The 19,498-nt window shown below is 41.2% G+C and overlaps 1 protein-coding gene across 2 annotated transcripts in view; it reads left to right on the plus strand.

Annotated features, from left to right (window-relative positions):
- The window catches only part of LOC126481081 (uncharacterized), a 167,388-nt gene that overhangs the window by 32,820 nt on the left and 115,070 nt on the right, over positions 1 to 19,498 (plus strand). For both annotated transcript variants that reach the window (XM_050104572.1, XM_050104571.1), the window contains exon 4: positions 4,753 to 4,887. In XM_050104572.1, the coding sequence (XP_049960529.1) occupies positions 4,753 to 4,887 (135 nt within the window). The remainder of the gene's footprint in view (positions 1 to 4,752; positions 4,888 to 19,498) is intronic.

The following is a 19,498-nucleotide window of genomic DNA, read 5'->3' on the forward strand; positions in this document are numbered from 1 at the left end:
TATCCAGTGCTCTGGTATCTCTCAGTTAGCTGTGTGAAACGTGTAGGCTTTATCACTGTAAATGCCATGCCATCTGATAAATATTTGAAGAACTAATGAAAATCTGTCCATTGTTGGGTTGAGGTATAGTTTCAGATGGACAGATGTAGCTACAGCTCAGCTGGTAAAGATACCATAACCCTCTTTTGTAACTCTATTTATTTGTGGTTACATGGGTCCAACAAAATCTATTCCAGAAACTTCCAACAGATTGTGAGGCTTCACTTAATCAACAACCAATGGCACTTCTGTCTGCTGGCAGGCAGTGCTGTGTGCAATTGTTTGGGGAAGACAGCAACATAGGATTGCTTTGATGACACAATAGATGTATTGAAAGTGAGTTCCCAAATGCAGAAAACCATCATCAAATATGGGTTGACACACTTTACCTTCAGTGTGCAGGGTAGTGGTAGACCTTTGATTAAAGTGTTGATAGATTCAGTCCATACTGCTGCTCTACTGTGGTCAGAGGACTTGCAGTAGTGGCATAGCATTCTCGTACAAGTCAGTGCTGTTAGCAGATCTCAAGTCATGGGAATGTTACCATCTCAACAGATGCTAATCAGCTCATACTACACGTTAGTTGGGGACACTTATCCGAAGCTATGTATAAGCCAGCACCATATGTTCACTCCAATGTGACAAAGTGTGAACATAGGAGTGCTCTTTCCCTGTTGTTTGGACCCATCTTTAATCAATTATACTAAATAACTGAGAAAGTGTTGTCACCATCTGACAGTAGATTGTGTGGCAGATCTTCATACCAACCTATTCTGAGCAGCCAAATGTCTTGATGGGGGATGTTAGTCTCATTAATTTCAGAGGGCTGTAATCACCTGCAGTAACTCGTAATAAATTTCTTCTAGGTGCTATGATTTTCAAAACTTGTTCAGTGACTTCTAGCTGATTTACTGAAAGCCTATCCTCGTCTACCGTGACATTTGCTTGGAGATCTCGTCCTTCTGCCTTGCAGATTGCGGATAGTCTCTGGCAGTTGTTATTTGCTCCATTAGCAAAGACATCTCATCATACAGTGATATCAGGCTGTCTTCCGTTTCAGTTCCTATAGTTAAGCCATCCATATATGTGTTTTCATGCAGTAATCCTGCAGCGGTAGGGAACTGGTGATAAATGGTTGTTAGTTCTTGGAAGGTGGTTGAAAGTAAAACTGGTTACATGCAAGCCTAACATATGTTTTAGTCAGCAAACTGCTCTTTGGCGAGCCTTAATTTCTTCCTCAACCTTATTGGCATCTAACGTGTTCCAGGAGAATTGAGTAAAATCTCTGCTGCTAGAGTTTATAGTGAGCTGCAGAAAGACATGAGTGATACAATGATTACAATGTGTCAGAAAAGGAATCTTCTAAAGCACTTCAGTCACCTCAAGTAGTATGTTAGGCATGATTTACAAAGTTTCATTGACAGTGGAGACACCCTTTTCATGGGATGAACAATCAAATACTGTTTCTCATTTAGTGATATTGCCCCCCCCCCCTCTCTCTCTCTCTCTCTCTCTCTCTCTCTCTCTCTCTCTCTCTCTCTCTCTATTTCTTTCTCGATTATATGATGAGGCAGATGAAACAAGAAACAAGTCCATGGCTTCATATTGGTAGTAAACTCTACATGCTCTTCTTTAATATACTGCAACATTATGTTATGACAAATATGTCAGTCAGCTCTCATTTCTTAGTAGTCTTCTTCCTGAGGCATTGAAACACCTCTCAGTATCATGAAAGTTATTGATTGTATAGCACCAGTGTATTTTTGTAGGAGGCAAACTACTCACCAGTGGTCTTCAGACAAGAAACTGTTCAAATATTGCGTATTTTTAGCCACTCATTGCTCTTTCTTGGACCTTTACTGATTCAATTTGCTTCCTAAAGTCCCAGAAGCTACATTGTTGTCATTTTGGTTCTTCAAAAGCTCATGAGATTAGTGGTGGTGTACTCTGCTGAAGGTCTTGTGTGACTTCCCCTGGTAATCGGGATGAGCTTAGTGTGCAACAGACTGAGAAATATGTTTTGGTGATCTGTCACCCACTCTTTCTCACTAATGATATGCTCCAATAAGGAACTCTTTAGAAAGACCAGATTTTCCTTTAGTGGAGTATGCCAGCTCTAAGTTTTTGGTGTGTTGAGTCATTGTGATATCTCGGGACACAGAAGAATGTTTCAAGAAATAATGTAAATGCTCGGATGTAGTGAGCATGACATATACAGTATTCCATGTGCTTCTTAGGCTGAGAAACAGAAGTCTCCAAAACGTGAATGTTGATGAAGATTTAAATTCATCTAATGACAAAGATGAAGGTGGACTGACTGCCAGCATCCAAAACGTAACATGTGAGTATCTTTTCCATTCCTCAAACAGTCTCTAACATGTGACCTTGATTAAGGTTAAGAAAACAGAGATTGCTCGATCTGAATATCGGGAAACATTCCAGAACGTCTCGTCAACAATAAAAGAAAGTGCAGCAGGCCATTATAATTGACTTCTCTGCAAGGTTTGATCTGCAGTATGTGATCATATGACATACAATTTGTGATGTGGCAGATACTCTTATCTCCTGCAAGTGGCAAGAGGGTAGAAGTGCATTATCCAGTTATAGTTCACAAACTTCCCAATGCACAGATTTTGTCAGTAGAAATTGCCACCAGTGAATGGCAAATGAGAAATGACACTAAGGAAACAACAGTCTGCACTTGAACCAGCACATTTAGTCAGTCACAGTTTATTACCATAAAAACAATTTAGCAAGAAATTTCTATGAACATAAATACAAAGATAAAAATCACTCACATTAAAACAAAGATGCACTGTACCGCTGCTTTCCTGCAGGTTTGGTGTAGGGGTCCCTTCAGTCACACTGTAGAGCATACTCAGCAGATGGATACTGGATGGCCCCAAGGCATACAGATCGTGTGTGTCCGTTTGTGCGCTCAGCTAATTTAGTGGTGGTCATTCAGTATAAAAAGCCATGTAGTGAGCACATTATAGTTGGTAAACTGTGTGGTTTCACATGTTATTTTGCCACTTTCGTTACAAGGCTTACCAGTGATGGTGCCAGGGTAAGTGGCAGTTGGTTGGTGCATGGATTAGGCTTTATTGTTGGAATATTCTAGGGATCGGAAACCATGGGGCAGAGATAATTGGAAATGTCATATGATCTGACAAGAATGTATCAGAGGTGGTCATGATTCTTTGAGAAAGTTGGTTGAAGTATGTGTAAGAATGAGGGATAACTACATGAAGTACCTGTAGTGTCAGTAGACAGATGGATATTGTATGATGGAACAGCCCATGTGTCAACATACCCTGGTACTTAGTCCTTTGTCATGTAAGGCATTTTTTTCACTCCATACCTGCTGCATCAGTATACACCCACTATCATACTTCCAGAATTGACATTTTCTCAATGTTTTAGGCATTTTTTATCAGTCCCTTCATGTTTCCTATTTTTATTGTGTAACTAAGGCATAGATAGAGCATAAGAAGTATTATATCCCACTCTGCTTCCTAAAAGTCGTCCGCCCCCGGTAGCTGAGTGGTCTGCGTGACGGAATGTCAATGCAAAGGGCCCGGGTTCGATTCCCGGCTGGATCGGAGATTTTCTCCGCTCAGGGACTGGGTGTTGTATTGTCCTAATCATCATCATTTCATCCCCATCGACGCGCAGGTCGCCGAAGTGGCGTCAACTCAAAAGACCTGCACCAGGCAAACGGTCTACCCGACGGGAGGCCCTAGCCGCACGACATTTCATTTTTTCCTAAAAGTCAGACTCTTCCAAGTGAAGGAAGGGGACCTGGACAGTAACAATGATGACTGTAAAAGTCTCCTCACTTCAGTGTAGGAAAAGTTGCAGTTCGAGCACCTGTTGCAAGATTTGTTGCACTTGATAAACAATATTGTTACACTTGAAAGGGAGTCTGTGTAAGATATGGCAGAGTCCCATATTGGGGGAAAAGCTGACAATACAAAAAGTGAAAATAGTGAGAATGATTTGAAGATAAGTGTTGTGCCTCACATTGCAGATGTAAATACAGTAAACAAATACATTCGTGATACAAGTGTAGGAATCAAAACTTCCATATCTGTTTATGAAATAGAAAACTTTATTGAAAAAATTTTTACCAGAAGTTGAAACAAATGATAGCTATGGATTTTTTGATAAAGAAATAACAACAATCAATGTGGTATTAGGTGTCAAACCGTTTTAAGCCCAGAGGTTTCAAATTAAAGGGCACAACAATTAATAAAATGGCTAATTGCAGTTTTATTAATTATATGTTTAAAAACCAATTACATTTTCCCATTATTTGTATCAATTTTTATAGTCCCTTAAATAGAATAAAAGAAGGGTTTACTGTAGGTGCATGACTATGTACTTGCACATGTTATTTTTTGTCTGTGTCTGCCTCCACCTCCAAGTTACAAATTTTTCTGTGTCTATTTGATTGGTTTCTGGAATGTAGAAAAGCTTTTCCACATAAACACTTCATTTTGTATGATACTGCAGATGCCCCTTGCATGTTATCATGCATAAAAAAGGAAAAAGTATTGTGTAATCTTAGTTTAATAATGTCTGTCATGCATGTGCTTGTGGAGTATTTACGTAGTAGTACATGTAAAGAATAAGAAATTCATCCAGATCATTAATTGTGTATTGCATTTACACTAGGCAGTCTGTGTCATTGTTTCTTACATTTGCAACTAGAAATATCTTTCTGGAGTCCTAGATCCAAAGCACTCTCCTTACGTCAGTTTAGGTCTGAGAAGCAAGGGCATCTTTCAGCACATAAACATTCATATGTTTTGAGGGTTTCTCTTGCTGACAGCAAAGAACAACAAGGTAAGTATTCAGCACTATTTCTGAGTGCCATTCTGTCATTATTAAATTTTCAGTATCGGCTGTTACCCTGCCTCACCTATATATATATATATGTGTGTGTGTGTGCCCTTACAACTATGCAGAATTATTATTAAGGGGAGGTTCTGGTCAAGGCGGATAAAAAAAATGGATTTTTTGTGTAATTTTCATCCCCTGCAGTTTACATATTATGTCTACAAAAGGATTTTTTGGTTGTGAAAATATTTTAGAAGTAACATCATGTCAAATGGAACTGTGTGCTGATAGAAGTATAGGCAGCTGTAAGTGCCTGATGAATTAGTTCAAGAAAAGATTCAACCAGTATACAAATTTCTGTCCAGTGAGGATTTGCATAAAATGTGCACTGTTGTCAATATGCAATGTATGCATTGGAGAGTGGTACTGAAGCATCTTCATTGTGGGGCAAAAAGTTTGTGGAATTATCTGAGAGGAAATGCATGCCTGCCATGGTGCAAGAAATGTCTCAGTTCATTAAAACAGCCCAAATTGCAAAAAAAGGACACCACTAGATTCAGAACCAGAGTACGTTTGAGAAAGAACAAGGACACCTCTATGGTCCTAGTATCGCAGATTAACCATAGGTTTTGAAACAACAATGTTTTTTGTTATTCCAAAGTGAAAATACACGTTTGTTGAAACCACATTTTTTCAGCTGATGAAGCACCCAGGACCTCAACAGATTAACTGATTAATTTCATTTTTTAATTGAAAGGTAATTAAATTTAGGGGGTGATAGGGAGAGCTTTTTTGTGTTTGAATTTTAAATATTTTTTTCTAAACATTTGGACTTAGGAAAACATGCCAAGAAATTGACATGTTTCTCAAACAGCTGCCTTTTGTTTCTCTAAGGTCTTTTTCAAAATCCCATCATGATGTACCTCCAAATTCATTTTGATTTAAGAATTTTCTATTTTTATGGGTTTCAGAAATAGCCACGAGTCTGTACAACACTTCATGCAAACCAGGATGCACTGCGAGACGCGTACTTTGACAAGGGCTGCAGCTGCCGTTTTTAATTTGTTATGGGAAAAAAAAACATATACCATTGTATGTATAATAATGTGGTACAACCTCCCTTTTAATAAAAGCAACCCTATCTGAAAAAGATTGTAAAAAGATTTTTCGTGCCTCTGAACCAGAATCTCCCCTTAAGTTATATTTAAAAATTCTATTGGTTGTATTTTATAAACTCTTTGGGAAACATTTATCTGAAAGATTATCATAAGCTCTGAAGTTTCATCTTGAAAACTGTCCACTGTTTGCTTAGAAGGCATTTAGTTCCCAAATTTCCTTCCTCATAATTTATTTTTATTGAACTAATTATATAATTCATCCTTCTCTTTAAGATCATACTGATAGTCAAATTCTTCAGGAATTTTTTCTTGCATTGATGTTAACTTTAAGCTTTTGGAGACAGGATGAATTTTATACATGAAAACGGCACTATCAAGTAGCTTCATGTGGTCTAAAGTTGTATTATTGTGACTGGCTGTTAGTATTCAAAGTAATCATTATTTGCAGAACGTAGCACCTGGGCAGATTAAAAATGAATCATTCAGATGCTGATAGGTTTCCATAGACATAAAGGATGTGTATAGTGTGGTGTTCACACAGAAAACAAGACAGATGTTCGTGTAGGTTAAGATCAAAAGAATTTTGGTTCAATGAAATGTTCCAAAGTCTTGGTCATATACTACTACAGGGTGTCTACGACCCGGGAGAAACCCGGGAATTTTTTCATCCAGGATAAAACCGGGAGTTTTTTGGAATTCTGGGAATTTTTTTGTTTTTGTTTTAGCTTTCAGTTAAATTTTTGTAATTTTCACTGGTAAGAAACAATATTCTAACAAAGGATATTATGTATCCCACTACTGCAGAATAATACTGCAACAATAAAACATGAACGAGAGGGAAAAAAATAAATAAATGAAATAAAATAAAACTTAAGTTGCAAAGGAAATGCGCTATATACAACAACTAAAGGCCTTGGGAAGACTGTTCAGTGCTTCATAACAACAAATTGCCTGCGTCTCCAATGAGTGTGACATCACAACTGTTTACTTTAGATTCGTTTGAGCAGGGCGGGCTCATGCTCAAGCGCAGTTGAGTCGCGCATGTGTAGTACCTTCTCCCACTTCTGGCTACAGAAGTGTGACTGTTAGCTTTATAAGCAGCAGCAGCTGCTGCTGCAGCAAAATGCTACCCGGAAGAAAATTTACTGGCGCGTGCACGTTGTCACATTCAGTGGGACAAACTGGGGTATCTACCCCGGGCGGCAATTTCAGCAGAATGGAATGGGGCCACCAAATTCATATTCTTCAGGAAAAAAAACCTTGTTTCACAAAGTGCCTAGTATCCAGCGCATGTTGGTCTGTTGATTATTCATATGATTTTGAAATGCATCCCTGTTGGTTTTTGAACATTTTAGAACATATTCTAAGTTTATTTCTGAATGAATCATAAGTTGAATTTTGAATGCGTGTGTAGTGTATGTCATGTATCTGCCAGTGGAATCCCGTCGCATCTATAAATAAACTTTCCTTAGACAGAAGGGGACGGGGCTATACGAGCTGAGCGGAATAAAGCTGAACGGGTGAATGGCAATCGCTGTTTGTTTATGTGGTTGACTGTGTTTGCGAATTATCAGCGTTGTTATAATTACTAGTGAAATCCATAGATTCAGACTACCAGAGTGGAATCATAGGGAAGAAAGATTACGTATTTTCTTCTTGGTGTATCCAAGAAAATTAAATTTTGATAGAAAATTTTTGGCCAGACCGCTACACTAGTAAGGACCAGTTGTACTGTCCCCGGTAGCAGCCACCTGAGTAGCGCGGAAAACGCGTTTTATGAACACGTAATAATGCCTAACCAGAGAATAAACATGGGATAATTAAACTGTTGATTGTGGAAGGGCTAGCGAAGTTAACCGGAGAATAAGTTACAGAATTAGTGATGATGCAATTGTTTGGTAGAATGAGGAAGGAGAAGAAACGGGGACTTCACACAAATTATGGAAGAATAACACGATTCCAAATTTATATGAAAATTTCATACTACTACTTTTCAATCTCATGCTTGAGAAGCTGAAGTGTATGAATGAAATGTGAAATTATTTCGGAACATAAAACTTTTTGCTTGTAGTAGGCCTAATAGGCATTTAATATTGGTACTTTCTGAATTATATTTTCTCGTGTTATAAAAATGACCATTTGTGCCAAAATAGTCTTGTTTATTTGGTGTGTTTTACAGAAGCTGCAATATTAGACAGGCCTATTTCATTTTATCTAGCAGACAGTGACAAAATACACGTAATCAGATTGAGAAACCACACAAGTCTTGGGTACTGTTTGTATTGTATTAACAGCTTTTTCAGTATTAAACATTTCTTTTTTTCATGTGGCAAAACGTGACGACCTTTGATGAGGTAATAGATCCTTTCCCAGAAAGGAAAACACGCCATGTAAAGCTGTAACAAGGTTGGATAGAAAAAATGCTAGGACTTATGGACTGAAGAAATGTGTACTGTCTTGCTTGTCTCTTCTACTGGTTTCATTTATCTTATATTTAATTTTATGTCACACAAAAAAGCAAGTTATTAGCTATAGGCAATAAAGGATGCAAATTTTCTGAAGAGTTCTTGTTCTCCCGGTTACAAATTATCCCATCCAATATTGATTGAGAGGTTTGTTTTTTTTTCTTCTGATGCACAGAGCAGTCTGAGTTAGGGTTGGAAAGTGGATAATCTCCACGTGACCGACATTTACGTTTAGTGGTTTTGCTGTTTCCTCTTCATTTATTGCTGTCACGTCAAGTGAAAACAAAATGGATTTCTGTGGCCGGGAGCTATCAAGTGTATTAAAATACACTGACATGAGTACGAAAGGCGAAAATATGTTATTAGTTTCAGATTTTATTTTATTTTATTTTCACCTTTCTGGCAACCAAGTATTAATCACCTTGCAGAACAATGAAGTTATTTTGTCAATTTGCTAAAGAAATTTGGCTTTTATTAATCTTTTTCGATGAGGCAGTCAATTTATTTGAAACGAAGTGTTTCATTCCACACTATTGGCTAGTTTCAACTGTTTGGTGCATTTCAAAAGTGCATGTTTTCATCTTCTAGCACGTGTGACACTATGCCATAATGAAGAACCAAACATTAGATAATACAGTACTGGTACTCCAAGAAAATTTACATCTGAATCTGCACATACGAATGTGCACTTTAAGCCGAATTACACGTTTTAGTATGGTGCACAGAATTCTGATGCTCTTGAAGTATCCTCTGATGAATTGTTTCTTTTATGACATAATGTAAGATCTTTTAATGTCTTACACCTACGAACATACGCGCTTCCAGTATCCTAGTAGCTGCGCAAGCGCGGTGACGCCTGTTATCTGGCGCTCTCTGACAACTGCTGAAACAAACCTATTTCTAACAGGTCACGGGAAAATGTTGCGAATGGTTATTTGAAAAGCGTTATTTTCAAAGTAAATTTCCTTTTATGTAAGATGAACTACATGCGAAAATGTACAATGAATTTCTTAAATCACAGAGCGTTTGACTCTCATTTAAAAATCAAGTCTTTGAGTACAAATTTAGAAAAATTTCGAGCGCAGAAGATCAAGGCATTTATGTCTTTATTAAAAATTTTACTGGCACATTTGTGGGATGTATCTGAAAGTGTAACACGTGCAAAAAAGATCAACATTGTATGTGAAAGCTTAGCTTTTTTTTTTTTTACTGAGTTTGGTTTTCTAAAGAACCGAGAAGTACTAAACCAGTGTATAAAACCATAACTATTCAAAGGGCTGATAAGTTTTACAGTTCCAAGGAAAAGTATACTGTCACTGAACACAGAAAAAGTGTATCTTCACCCGGGAGAAAGTGTAATTTTAACCGAGAAATCCGGGAATTTTTTTTTCTTGTCCACGTATACACCCTGTACCAGCCATTTGTGAACACTTCTAATTGGGTGACAAGGCACTGTAACTTTTTTCTAATAGAGCTCTTCCTCCTCATGAAAGACAGACCAAACATAATTCTCCAAGGATGGATTCATAAGCTAATTACACAAGAGTGACTTCCATGTAGAAGCTGGTCATACAGAATGCCATGAAAGCATTCGCTGTTGTGTAATGCTGTCTCTACCACCTTGTAAGCTTCCTTTTCTCCTATGAAGCACCAGTCCAGCTTCAATACTGTTGAATAAATTTAAGGTTTTTTTTTTTTTTTTTTTTTTTTTTTTTTTTTTTTTTTTTTTTTTTTTTTTTATTCTCTATCTTTTCTGTTAATTCTCCATCATTAGCATGAATGCAGACACTGTTTATCTGCCACAGAGCGCAATTTGCAGCAGGTTTTCTGAACTATTATGAAATTTACAGGGTGCCTAGTTAGTTTGGGTTATCAGGAGTAATTCATGCATAAATTATTGAGAATTAAAAGTTTCCTTTCATGCTTGCAGCTGTACCAAAGGCTTGGCGCCTAGCATAAGTTCTTGCAGTGTCTACATGACCAGCCAGCCTGTTTTCTTCAGGACAGAAACGGTTCTTTCTGATAAAAGCCGCTGATGGGGTATACTTTCAGCCCTCTGCTCAATGGGGTAAAAGTGCCCATGCCACCAACAATCCAATAGAGAGGCATGAGAAAGGGGTCCCGTCATTGTACAGGGGAGAAATTCGCGGTTTCTACCTTTCAGGGGGAGCGGACTGTCTCGTGCCATCTGCGTCCATTTCTGCTCTTTTTGACTAGGCACCAGCTAGTTTAAGCATGAACCATCTTTCTTTCTCCTTCCATTTTTCATATTTTGCTAACACTCAAACTGGCAAATGCCCACTACAGTCCAACCTGAATGAGGCCTGCTGTATTCTGTAGTTTTGGACTGTACCATGAGTTTCCTTTAATTATCTCTCTTTCATTTGAAACCACCATTTCAGCACTCACAATTCACTCCTCTCCCATCCTTGACACAGGCCATCCCCAAGTGCAGTCTGTGCATATAGATACATTTTTTGTTGCCCCTGGTTTATGTGGATGGTGAGCTATTCCACTTTAGCATGTTGGTTCAACTTTTAAACACACTGTACTAGCTGACATTCTTCTCAGATGTCAGAGGCACACGAAACTCCATTAATATCCTTCTGCTTCCCCAATATGTAAATCAATGCATTGTTTCGCGCAACTTGGATATTCACTTCATTTACCCACAACAGCAATGAATAAAATACCTACAGACAGCTGGTCAGCTCTCTTACGTACTTACTTCACATGCCCTCAGGGCTCAGTATTTCTGTGCTGGGTATGGGCATGGTGACCTGGAGTTTGCAAAGCTGGGGACTGGTGAGCACCATTAATCCATTGTTATCATAAGCTCTGGGCATGTGTCAGTGGAATGTCGTGCATCACAGGGAATGGGGATGTCTGCTTAACTGCCTGGATTGCAAGGATGGCAAAACCTCTACAAAAAGCCCTCATTCTCAAGGTGTGCTGCATGCTGATGAGATGCATGGCTTTTGAGGAAGAACAGGTGCTATCAGGCAACCTGTGTAATGTGCTGCACCTCAGTAATATAAGGGTTACCCAGGCAAGCAGGGCAGTCTCTGGTGGACATCCTTCCCTAGATGCTCATGGGGTCACTATGAAGTCTAGATCTCACGTTTCTACTCCCAGCAGTTTGGGTGGAGCATTGGACAATATTAACATCCAAAATCTTAAGAGGCTTCAGGTGACTAATTCACCTGGGTCATCTCTGAAATGTAAGTATTCAAAGTAACGGACCACATTCAGTGGTAGGTAATGTCTTTGCTGTCGTAAAATGTGTGAATAGTTCTTTTGAAGAATTGTCACAGTTCTATATCCATAACACTCTAAAGGTGCTTGCAGAGCAACTCATATCTATCAAGAGGTTGCGCAGTTGTACCATCCTGCTCGAGACTATGAAGCGTTGAAGGAGTTGCAACATGCTGGGACATTACAAATAATGGTACAAAAATACTGCAATAGGAATGAGAAAGTACAAGGGTGACTGAAGTCTAGAACATTGTGAAAAGGGTTGATGGACAGCTTCAAAAGTCAGCATTTTTTATCCTGACATTCAATCTGGCGAGTATCTGCCTGAGTATATTGCAGCAGACATAAGATTAATGTCCCGAATCCAATGTGGTGCTTCAAATGCGAACACATTTGTCACATCAGTATATGTTGTAACAGTCAGGCAACATGTGAAAGACGTGGTGCCAAGCCCACAATCCACGTTTTTGATGCACTGCACCACCCATGTGTGTTGATTGCACCGAGGTCCATCCACTTTGCGGCAAGTCCGGTTGTTATAACAGGCGACATGGGTGATGTGTCTGCGTCCGTAGGAGAAGGAGGCGAGTGGAGTTGCTCCGACAGATGATGGTCATCTGGTTCCTGCATGGGCACGTCTCCTGGTGGACTGTGTTGTGAGTAATGAGAGATTCCAGTATTCCGAGGGTCAGGTAGAGCCGAAGGTGGTGTAGTGGCATCCAGAACAGGTGTTGCCAGCACACGAGGCCGAAGCTGGTCCAAATGACGCACTGCAACACCTGTGTCCGTCTGGATTTCATACAGGCGTTGGCCACAGTGTTGTAAGATAGGGCCAGGACTCCATTTTGGCCGCCTGCCATCTCCCCGTATCCATACAAGGTCGTCTGCGGTGAACCGGCCAAGCGAAGGCACCCGCGGCCGTGAGGTGGAAGGCCGCAGAAGATGAAGTAGAGTGCGGGGCTGTCGGCCATGTAAGAGCTCAGCTGGGCTGTGGTTGCCCATGGGGGTGAAACGGTAAGAAACCAGAAATTGGAGAAGCGCATCAGCAGCAGCAGCAGAAGAAGTCAGGAGTTTCCTCATCTGAGCCTTAAATGTGCGGACCAGTCGTTCAGCCTCACCGTTTGACTGTGGATGGAACGGAGGTGCCGTGACATGCATGATGCCGTGACAGGCACAAAAATCCGCAAAATCGGAATAGGTAAATTGCAGACCATTATCAGTAACAATAGTAGAGGGAAGGCCTTCCAAAGAGAAAATGCGAGGTAGAGCATCGGTGGTTGCCGCGTTGGTAGGTGACATGCAACGGACCATGAAAGGAAAGTTAGAGTAGGCGCCAATAACGAGAAGCCAATAAGTACCTAAAAAAGGTCCCGCGAAGTCAACATGAATATGCTCCCAGGGCTTCTCAGGGCTTCTCAGGCGAAGGCCACAGTGACAAAGATGACTTATGGGCGGCGGCCTGTGATGCACAAGGGCCGCAGGCAGCGACCATGTGTGCGATTTCAGAGTCGATGCCGGGCCAGTACACATGACGGCACACCAGAGATTTTGTGCGAGACACACCCCAGTGCCCTTGGTGAAGGAGGCCCAAGACCGAAGCACGCAAAGACGCAGGTACCACAACAGGCGGCGAAGCATTTTCGGTGGAAAGGAGGATAACACCTTCCTTAGCTGTGAGGCGGTAACGCAAAGCGTAGTAGTTCCGCAATGGATCAGAAGTCTTAGCGGACGGACAATCTGGTCAACCCTTCTGAATACAGCGTAAAACCCGGGAGAGGGTAGGGTCAGAACCCGTAGCAGCCGCCAGCTGGTCCCCGGTGATGGGGAACGCGTCCACAACCCGCTGCTCGGCAACATCCAGGTGGAAACACAAAAGTTCGTCCCTATTGAATGCCAGATCAGGACCCATGGGAAGGCGAGACAGTGCATCAGCATTCGCATGTTGAGCTGTCGCCCGGAAATGAATCTCATAATTGAAACGAGACAAGAGCCCAACGCTGGAGGCGGTGTGCAGCCTTGGCGGGAAGTGATGTCAATGGATGAAACAAGGAAACAAGTGGTTTGTGATCCATAACAAGATGAAATTTGGATCCATAGAGAAAAACACCAAACTTATGAAGAGCATAAATAATGGCCAAAGCTTCTTTTTCAATTTGAGAATACTTTTGTTGGACATCTGTGAGCGTTTTGGAGACATAAGCAATGGGTTGTTCAGAACCGTTGTTCAGAACGGTGCGCAAGGACTGCACCGACCGCTTATGAGAGGCATCCGTGTCAAGAACAAGATGTTGGTCAGGTCGATAAGTAGCCAGGCACAGGGTCTGTTTCAGCATAGTCTTCAATTTCTGGGAAGCCGCATCGCATGACATGGACCAGTGAAAAGGCATGTTTTTATGCAATAGGTGATGCAACGGCTGAGCCACTGAAGCAGCAGACGGTAAAAACTTGTGATAGTATGCTATTTTCCCCAAGAAGGCCTGCAGTTCCTTAACAGATGTAGGGCGAGGAAGGGCATCGATTGCAGCGACAGTTTGCTGAAGCAGACGAATACCATCCCAAGAGAGTTGAAACCCCAAGTACGTGATAGATGCCTGAAAAAATTTTGATTTCTGAAGATTACACTTAAGACCGGCAGTTACAGACATGAAAAAGTGTGTGGAGATTTTGAAGATGTTCATCAGTGGTGGAGCCAGTGACAACAATGTCGTCCTGGTAATTTATACACCCAGGGACAGTGAGCAATAATAGTTCCAAGAATCGCTGAAAGAGAGCAGGGGCGCTGGCAATCCCACATGGCAATCGTTGATATTGATAGAGGCCAAAAGGCGTGTTAAGGACCAGAAACTGCTGGGAAGCAGCGTTGAGAGGAAGTTGATGAGAAGCTTCTGACAGGTCAAGTTTAGAAAAATACTGGCCTCCAGCAAGTTTAGTGAACAATTCTTCAGGTCGAAGCATAGGGTAAGTGCCGATAAGGCATTGAGCATTTACAGTGGCTTTGAAATCGCCACAGAGACGAATATAACCATTTGGCTTAGCAACGACAATGACAGGAGAGGGCCACTCACTGGAAGTGACAGGAAGCAAGATGCCTGAAGCAGTGAGATGATCCAGCTCCCATTTGACCCGATCACGAAGGGCCACAGGAATGGGCCGAGCCCGAAAAAACTTAGGCCAAGCAGTGGGTTTGAGCATGATATGAGCTTCAAAGTCGTTTGCACGGCCTAACCCAGGAGAAAGAAGGGATGAAAATGTCGTTGACAAGGAATCCAATTGAGCATAAGGAATAACATCAGAGACGATATTGACAGAGTCATCTATGGAGAACCCAAAAACGCGAAAGGCATCAAAACCAAAAAGATTCTGCACGTTACTATGGTCGACCACAAATATGGGAACAGTGCGAATGACAGATTTGTAAGATACCTCAGCATCAAATTGTCCCAAGAGAGAAATCTTCTGTTTATTGTAAGTCCGTAATTGCCTAGTGACAGGTGACAGGATTGGAGAATCCAACTGAAGATACATCTGAGAATTGATGATAGTGGCAGCAGAACCAGTATCCACCTGCATGCAAAGCGTCGTGACCAAGTATTTGGACAGTGAGGAATAACTTCCCTGAAAGGGAAGAAGTACAAGTGACAGACAACACAGAATCAGAATCAGCGCCATGTTCATGAACATCATTTATGCGGTCGGATTTGCAAACGGATGACACATGACCCCCCTTTTTTTTTGTGACACATGGCCCAACGTTGTGGATAATCTTCTCGTGGATGTTTCGTAAAACACTGCGGGCATGAAGGAAGTTGCCGTGGATTTTGCTGCAGTTTCTTAGAGGTTTGTTTACGGTTAGACCGAGGCTGTGCTTGGGAGCATACTGCGGCCACGTTGGCCGGTGGGGACACGCCACACGCTTCGTCAACATCGCACAGAGGTTGTATTTCCGCGACGTCGCCCCATGCCTCTATTTGCGCTCCAGTGGCGCAAGAAATTTCAAAAGACTGAGCGATGGATAGGATTTCATCTAGAGTCGGATTTACCAACTGAAGGGCATGTTGCCTAACTTCTTTGTCGGGCGCCGATTGGATAATAGCATCCCGTGCCATGAAATCGGCGTAGGATTCTTTGTGAACTTCAGTAACAAATTGACACTTTATACTGAGGCCATGAAGTTCAGCAGCCCAAGTGCGATAGGATTGATTTGGTTGTTTTAAACAATGATAAAAGGCAACACGAGAGGCTACCACATGCGTTTGCTTTTGAAAATAGACGGACAGAAGTGAGCACATTTCAGCAAAGGACAAAGACGCAGGATCTTTCAAAGGAGCCAATTGCGACAACAACCGATACATTTGAGGTGAAATCCATGAAAGGAACAGATACTTACATGTTTGTACATCTGCGGCATTAAATGCCAAGAAGTGTTGTCGAAGACGTTTTTCGTAATCAGACCAGTCTTCCGCCATCTCGTCGTAAGGATGAAAAGTAGGTAGAGACGACGACGAGAGACGCTCCTATTTGATGCCGCGACGAAATCACGAATCGCATTTGTGAGAAGCGTTTGGTGTTCTATGAGACCTTGCAATAGTTGCTCTAAAGTAGCCATGGAAACATGTGGGTCAACAATAGAAAAGAAAAATCCCATTCTCATCGCCAATTGTTATAACTTCAAGTTGAACAAATCTATTTCAAGGAAGACGCAATACATGAAAGTCACAGGTCAAGTAAACAGTCAAATCATAATTGAGTCCAAGTCTAGCGGCCGCTGGCTGGCTGTCCGCTTAGGTGGCACTGCTGCTGCATGGCTGGCAGACAGTGCCGCATGTAGAGGACGCTCGTAACTGCGCGGCGGCATTTTGAAAAATCGGCTAGTCACAACACAAAGAAACCTTGGTTTTGAACTAATAACCTTTCTCAAATTTTCTTCTTTCTCCAGTTTTCTTTTTCTGCTCTATGTATCTGAAAGTTTCTTTCTGTGAACACATTGAGCTATGTAAAAAAATGCTCTACTCGAAAATATGTTCTGCAGTGCGGGGTACGTGATGAAGAGTGGTAATTGACTAAATGGACTGAAATAAAAGGTAAAATAGAATGTGCATTTTAGGAGATGGTATTGCCTGCTGGTTCAATGTGTGACAAAGTTCCTAAACAGCCGATGCTGGATGATGAATATGATAAGATGTCATTTTGCCAAGTATTGGTTAAAACAGCAGAGAAATTACTGATCTAGTGAAAAGATAACACACGTTTGTGTCAGAGATCTGCACAATAGCTGTGCATCAACTTTAGCCTAATTTACAAATGTGACATTTGTTATCTGTAGCCATTCATACACAAATGCCATCTTCGCTCCTTCATCACCCAGATAGTAAGAGATGCAGAAATTTCCTCTCACTCCAGTTCTACCACACAATTGGCTCAGGGTAATGGCGGAACTAAGCTGGCCAGTGACACTGATATGAGCCGGAAACAGTGCAGTGCTGTCTGGGATTTTTGCGCGGCATGGGTTTTGGCTGGCCAGCCCCAAACAGCATTAACTACCATCTCCATACAAAACTGGAGGCTACAACCAGTGCAGCATCAGTATTAGTTAAAGAAGGGCCCAGTTAAACATGTGAGTTACAAACGTTTAAAAACTTATCACTCATATAAATTGGATCCATTACCATGTTTATGTGTAAAACAAAATTACTAATACAGTAGCTTTGAGTACAAATTATTACCTTAATAATTGATCATGGACTCAGCCTTTGGTGCTCACCTGTACCGGAGCGGCGCCTGGATGTAGAGCTGCCTCTGCTTCATAATCAGTAAGAAATTAGTAAGTTCTGGAAGTGCAGAGAAATGGCACATTGTTACCCAGTAAAGTTAAATTCATATCAGTTGCATATGTTTATCATTTGAAGTAATTGTTGCCATTACAAATACTGAAGTCATGTTGCAAAAGCGAAATGATCATCACAGCCTTCATCTTATCATCCTGATCGATGAGTATTCCCAGGATTGCTGATAGAGGTGCGGTCCAGAGCCAGAGTTTTCTCTCTGTTGTACTTTGAAATACTTGATTCAGAGAAAGCAGCCAACTATTGATGTGACATTGATGCCCTCTTTACAAGTGACAAGTGATCAAATCTTACAAATTACTCACCGTGCACAAAGTCAATACAGAGCTGAGACAGAAGCTACTGGCAAGTTCCTCCTTAACCACAGCTGCTACTGTATATCCAGTTAACTGATACAAGTATAGCAAGTTGATAAACATCCTCCCGTGTAACAGAGTCTTGCCTTTTTTGTGAGGACTTCTTGCATGAAATAAAAGTTCGATGTTTTGCTCAGCATGACACATCTACATTCTCTAGTGATGATTGAGATCTGTGGATTTCAAAATAGTAGTAATTTGTCTGCCCGTCATGCATACATCAGCGTTTGCAGAGGTGCTTGTCAAAACCCTACGAAATGGCTGAAAGGATTTGACTGAATCACCATACACAACAAATGGATGAAATTACGTGTTTGGCAAATGGGTATTTTTAACATGTTTCTTGTAGTGGCCATTTTTGCAGCAGCTGTATATAAATTGCAGTTGTTTCAAAGAAAATGTCGTTTTTGCATGCTGCATTTTTACTTGGCAGGATAGCCTAGATGTAGTTTGAGAACAACAAAGAAAAGCTTGAAAGCTTGTTCCACTTAGTGGTTTTGCTGTTGATTGTTGCCAAATGTTTTCTTCAGTCTGGCCTGGAATGTGGACCAATAGGGCCCACTGTCATGGTGAAATGACCGTGCTACGTAAAGAAAGTTTTGGCCATACACAACACTGTGGATCCCAGTATGACAGAAGCTGACAAAATCTTACACTTAATGAAAGAAGTCTCAGAAAATGTGTACCAAGCTCTTCGGGTAAAGGATGTCTCAATAGAGGAATTTATCAAGCAGTGCCAACACATTGAGGAAATGTAATAGAGGTGTGACCTTCACCCAAATGCGGTCCATATGGCAGTTGTGAAAGATCACTGTGACCTTCATGCCTCTCATACAGTGGTTTGTAAGAGGAGATACAGCATTTTATGGCAGCCATAATTGTCACACTGAGTAAGCAAGAGATAGTAGCCATGAATATTGACCCCGTATATCGGGATGTAATAGAGAACATTGAAGAGCTGTATCGATCTTTAGCACCAATTTCCGCCACCAGTTGAATACACCAAGAGGAATGGACTTTAGACTTGGTTTCAAGCCACAGCCATCAAATGACAACCCAGCACCAGACCTGTGAAGGTATCACCAACTGCTCCATCAAGTTTAAGGCCCCACAGAAGAATGGACATTTGGATGATGGGGAGCAACATGCCAGTATGTCTCCACTGTGGACATCCTGGACATGTATGCTATTGCAGAGAAAGAAAAGTTTTCAACAACTGCTACATCACTAGAAGTCTTCCATCACAACAGTTCTACTCACACCAGTCAGCTACAGTTGATTATAGTTGACCAGTGAGACAAAGGTCATCACTGTACCCTGGACAAGTCAGCTATGCAACATGATGTAACCATTTCACGTCACCTTTCAGAGATTCCAGCCACAAGCCTAACCACCAAATTCAGGAAATGCAAGGCAGACACCTATGGAGGTGAAGCCACCACAGATGAAAGTCCTCCAGGAACAGCAGTCACCAAAATGTCATTGACATCATCTTCAGTGACCTATCTATCCAGGTGCTAGTTGACTTGGGGGTTTCCTTTTTTGAAATTTTGAATGCTTATTGTTGCCAGCTCAAGAAA

The sequence above is a fragment of the Schistocerca serialis genome, chromosome 5 (assembly GCF_023864345.2).
Source record: "Schistocerca serialis cubense isolate TAMUIC-IGC-003099 chromosome 5, iqSchSeri2.2, whole genome shotgun sequence".
Classification (NCBI taxonomy): Eukaryota; Metazoa; Arthropoda; class Insecta; order Orthoptera; family Acrididae; genus Schistocerca; species Schistocerca serialis.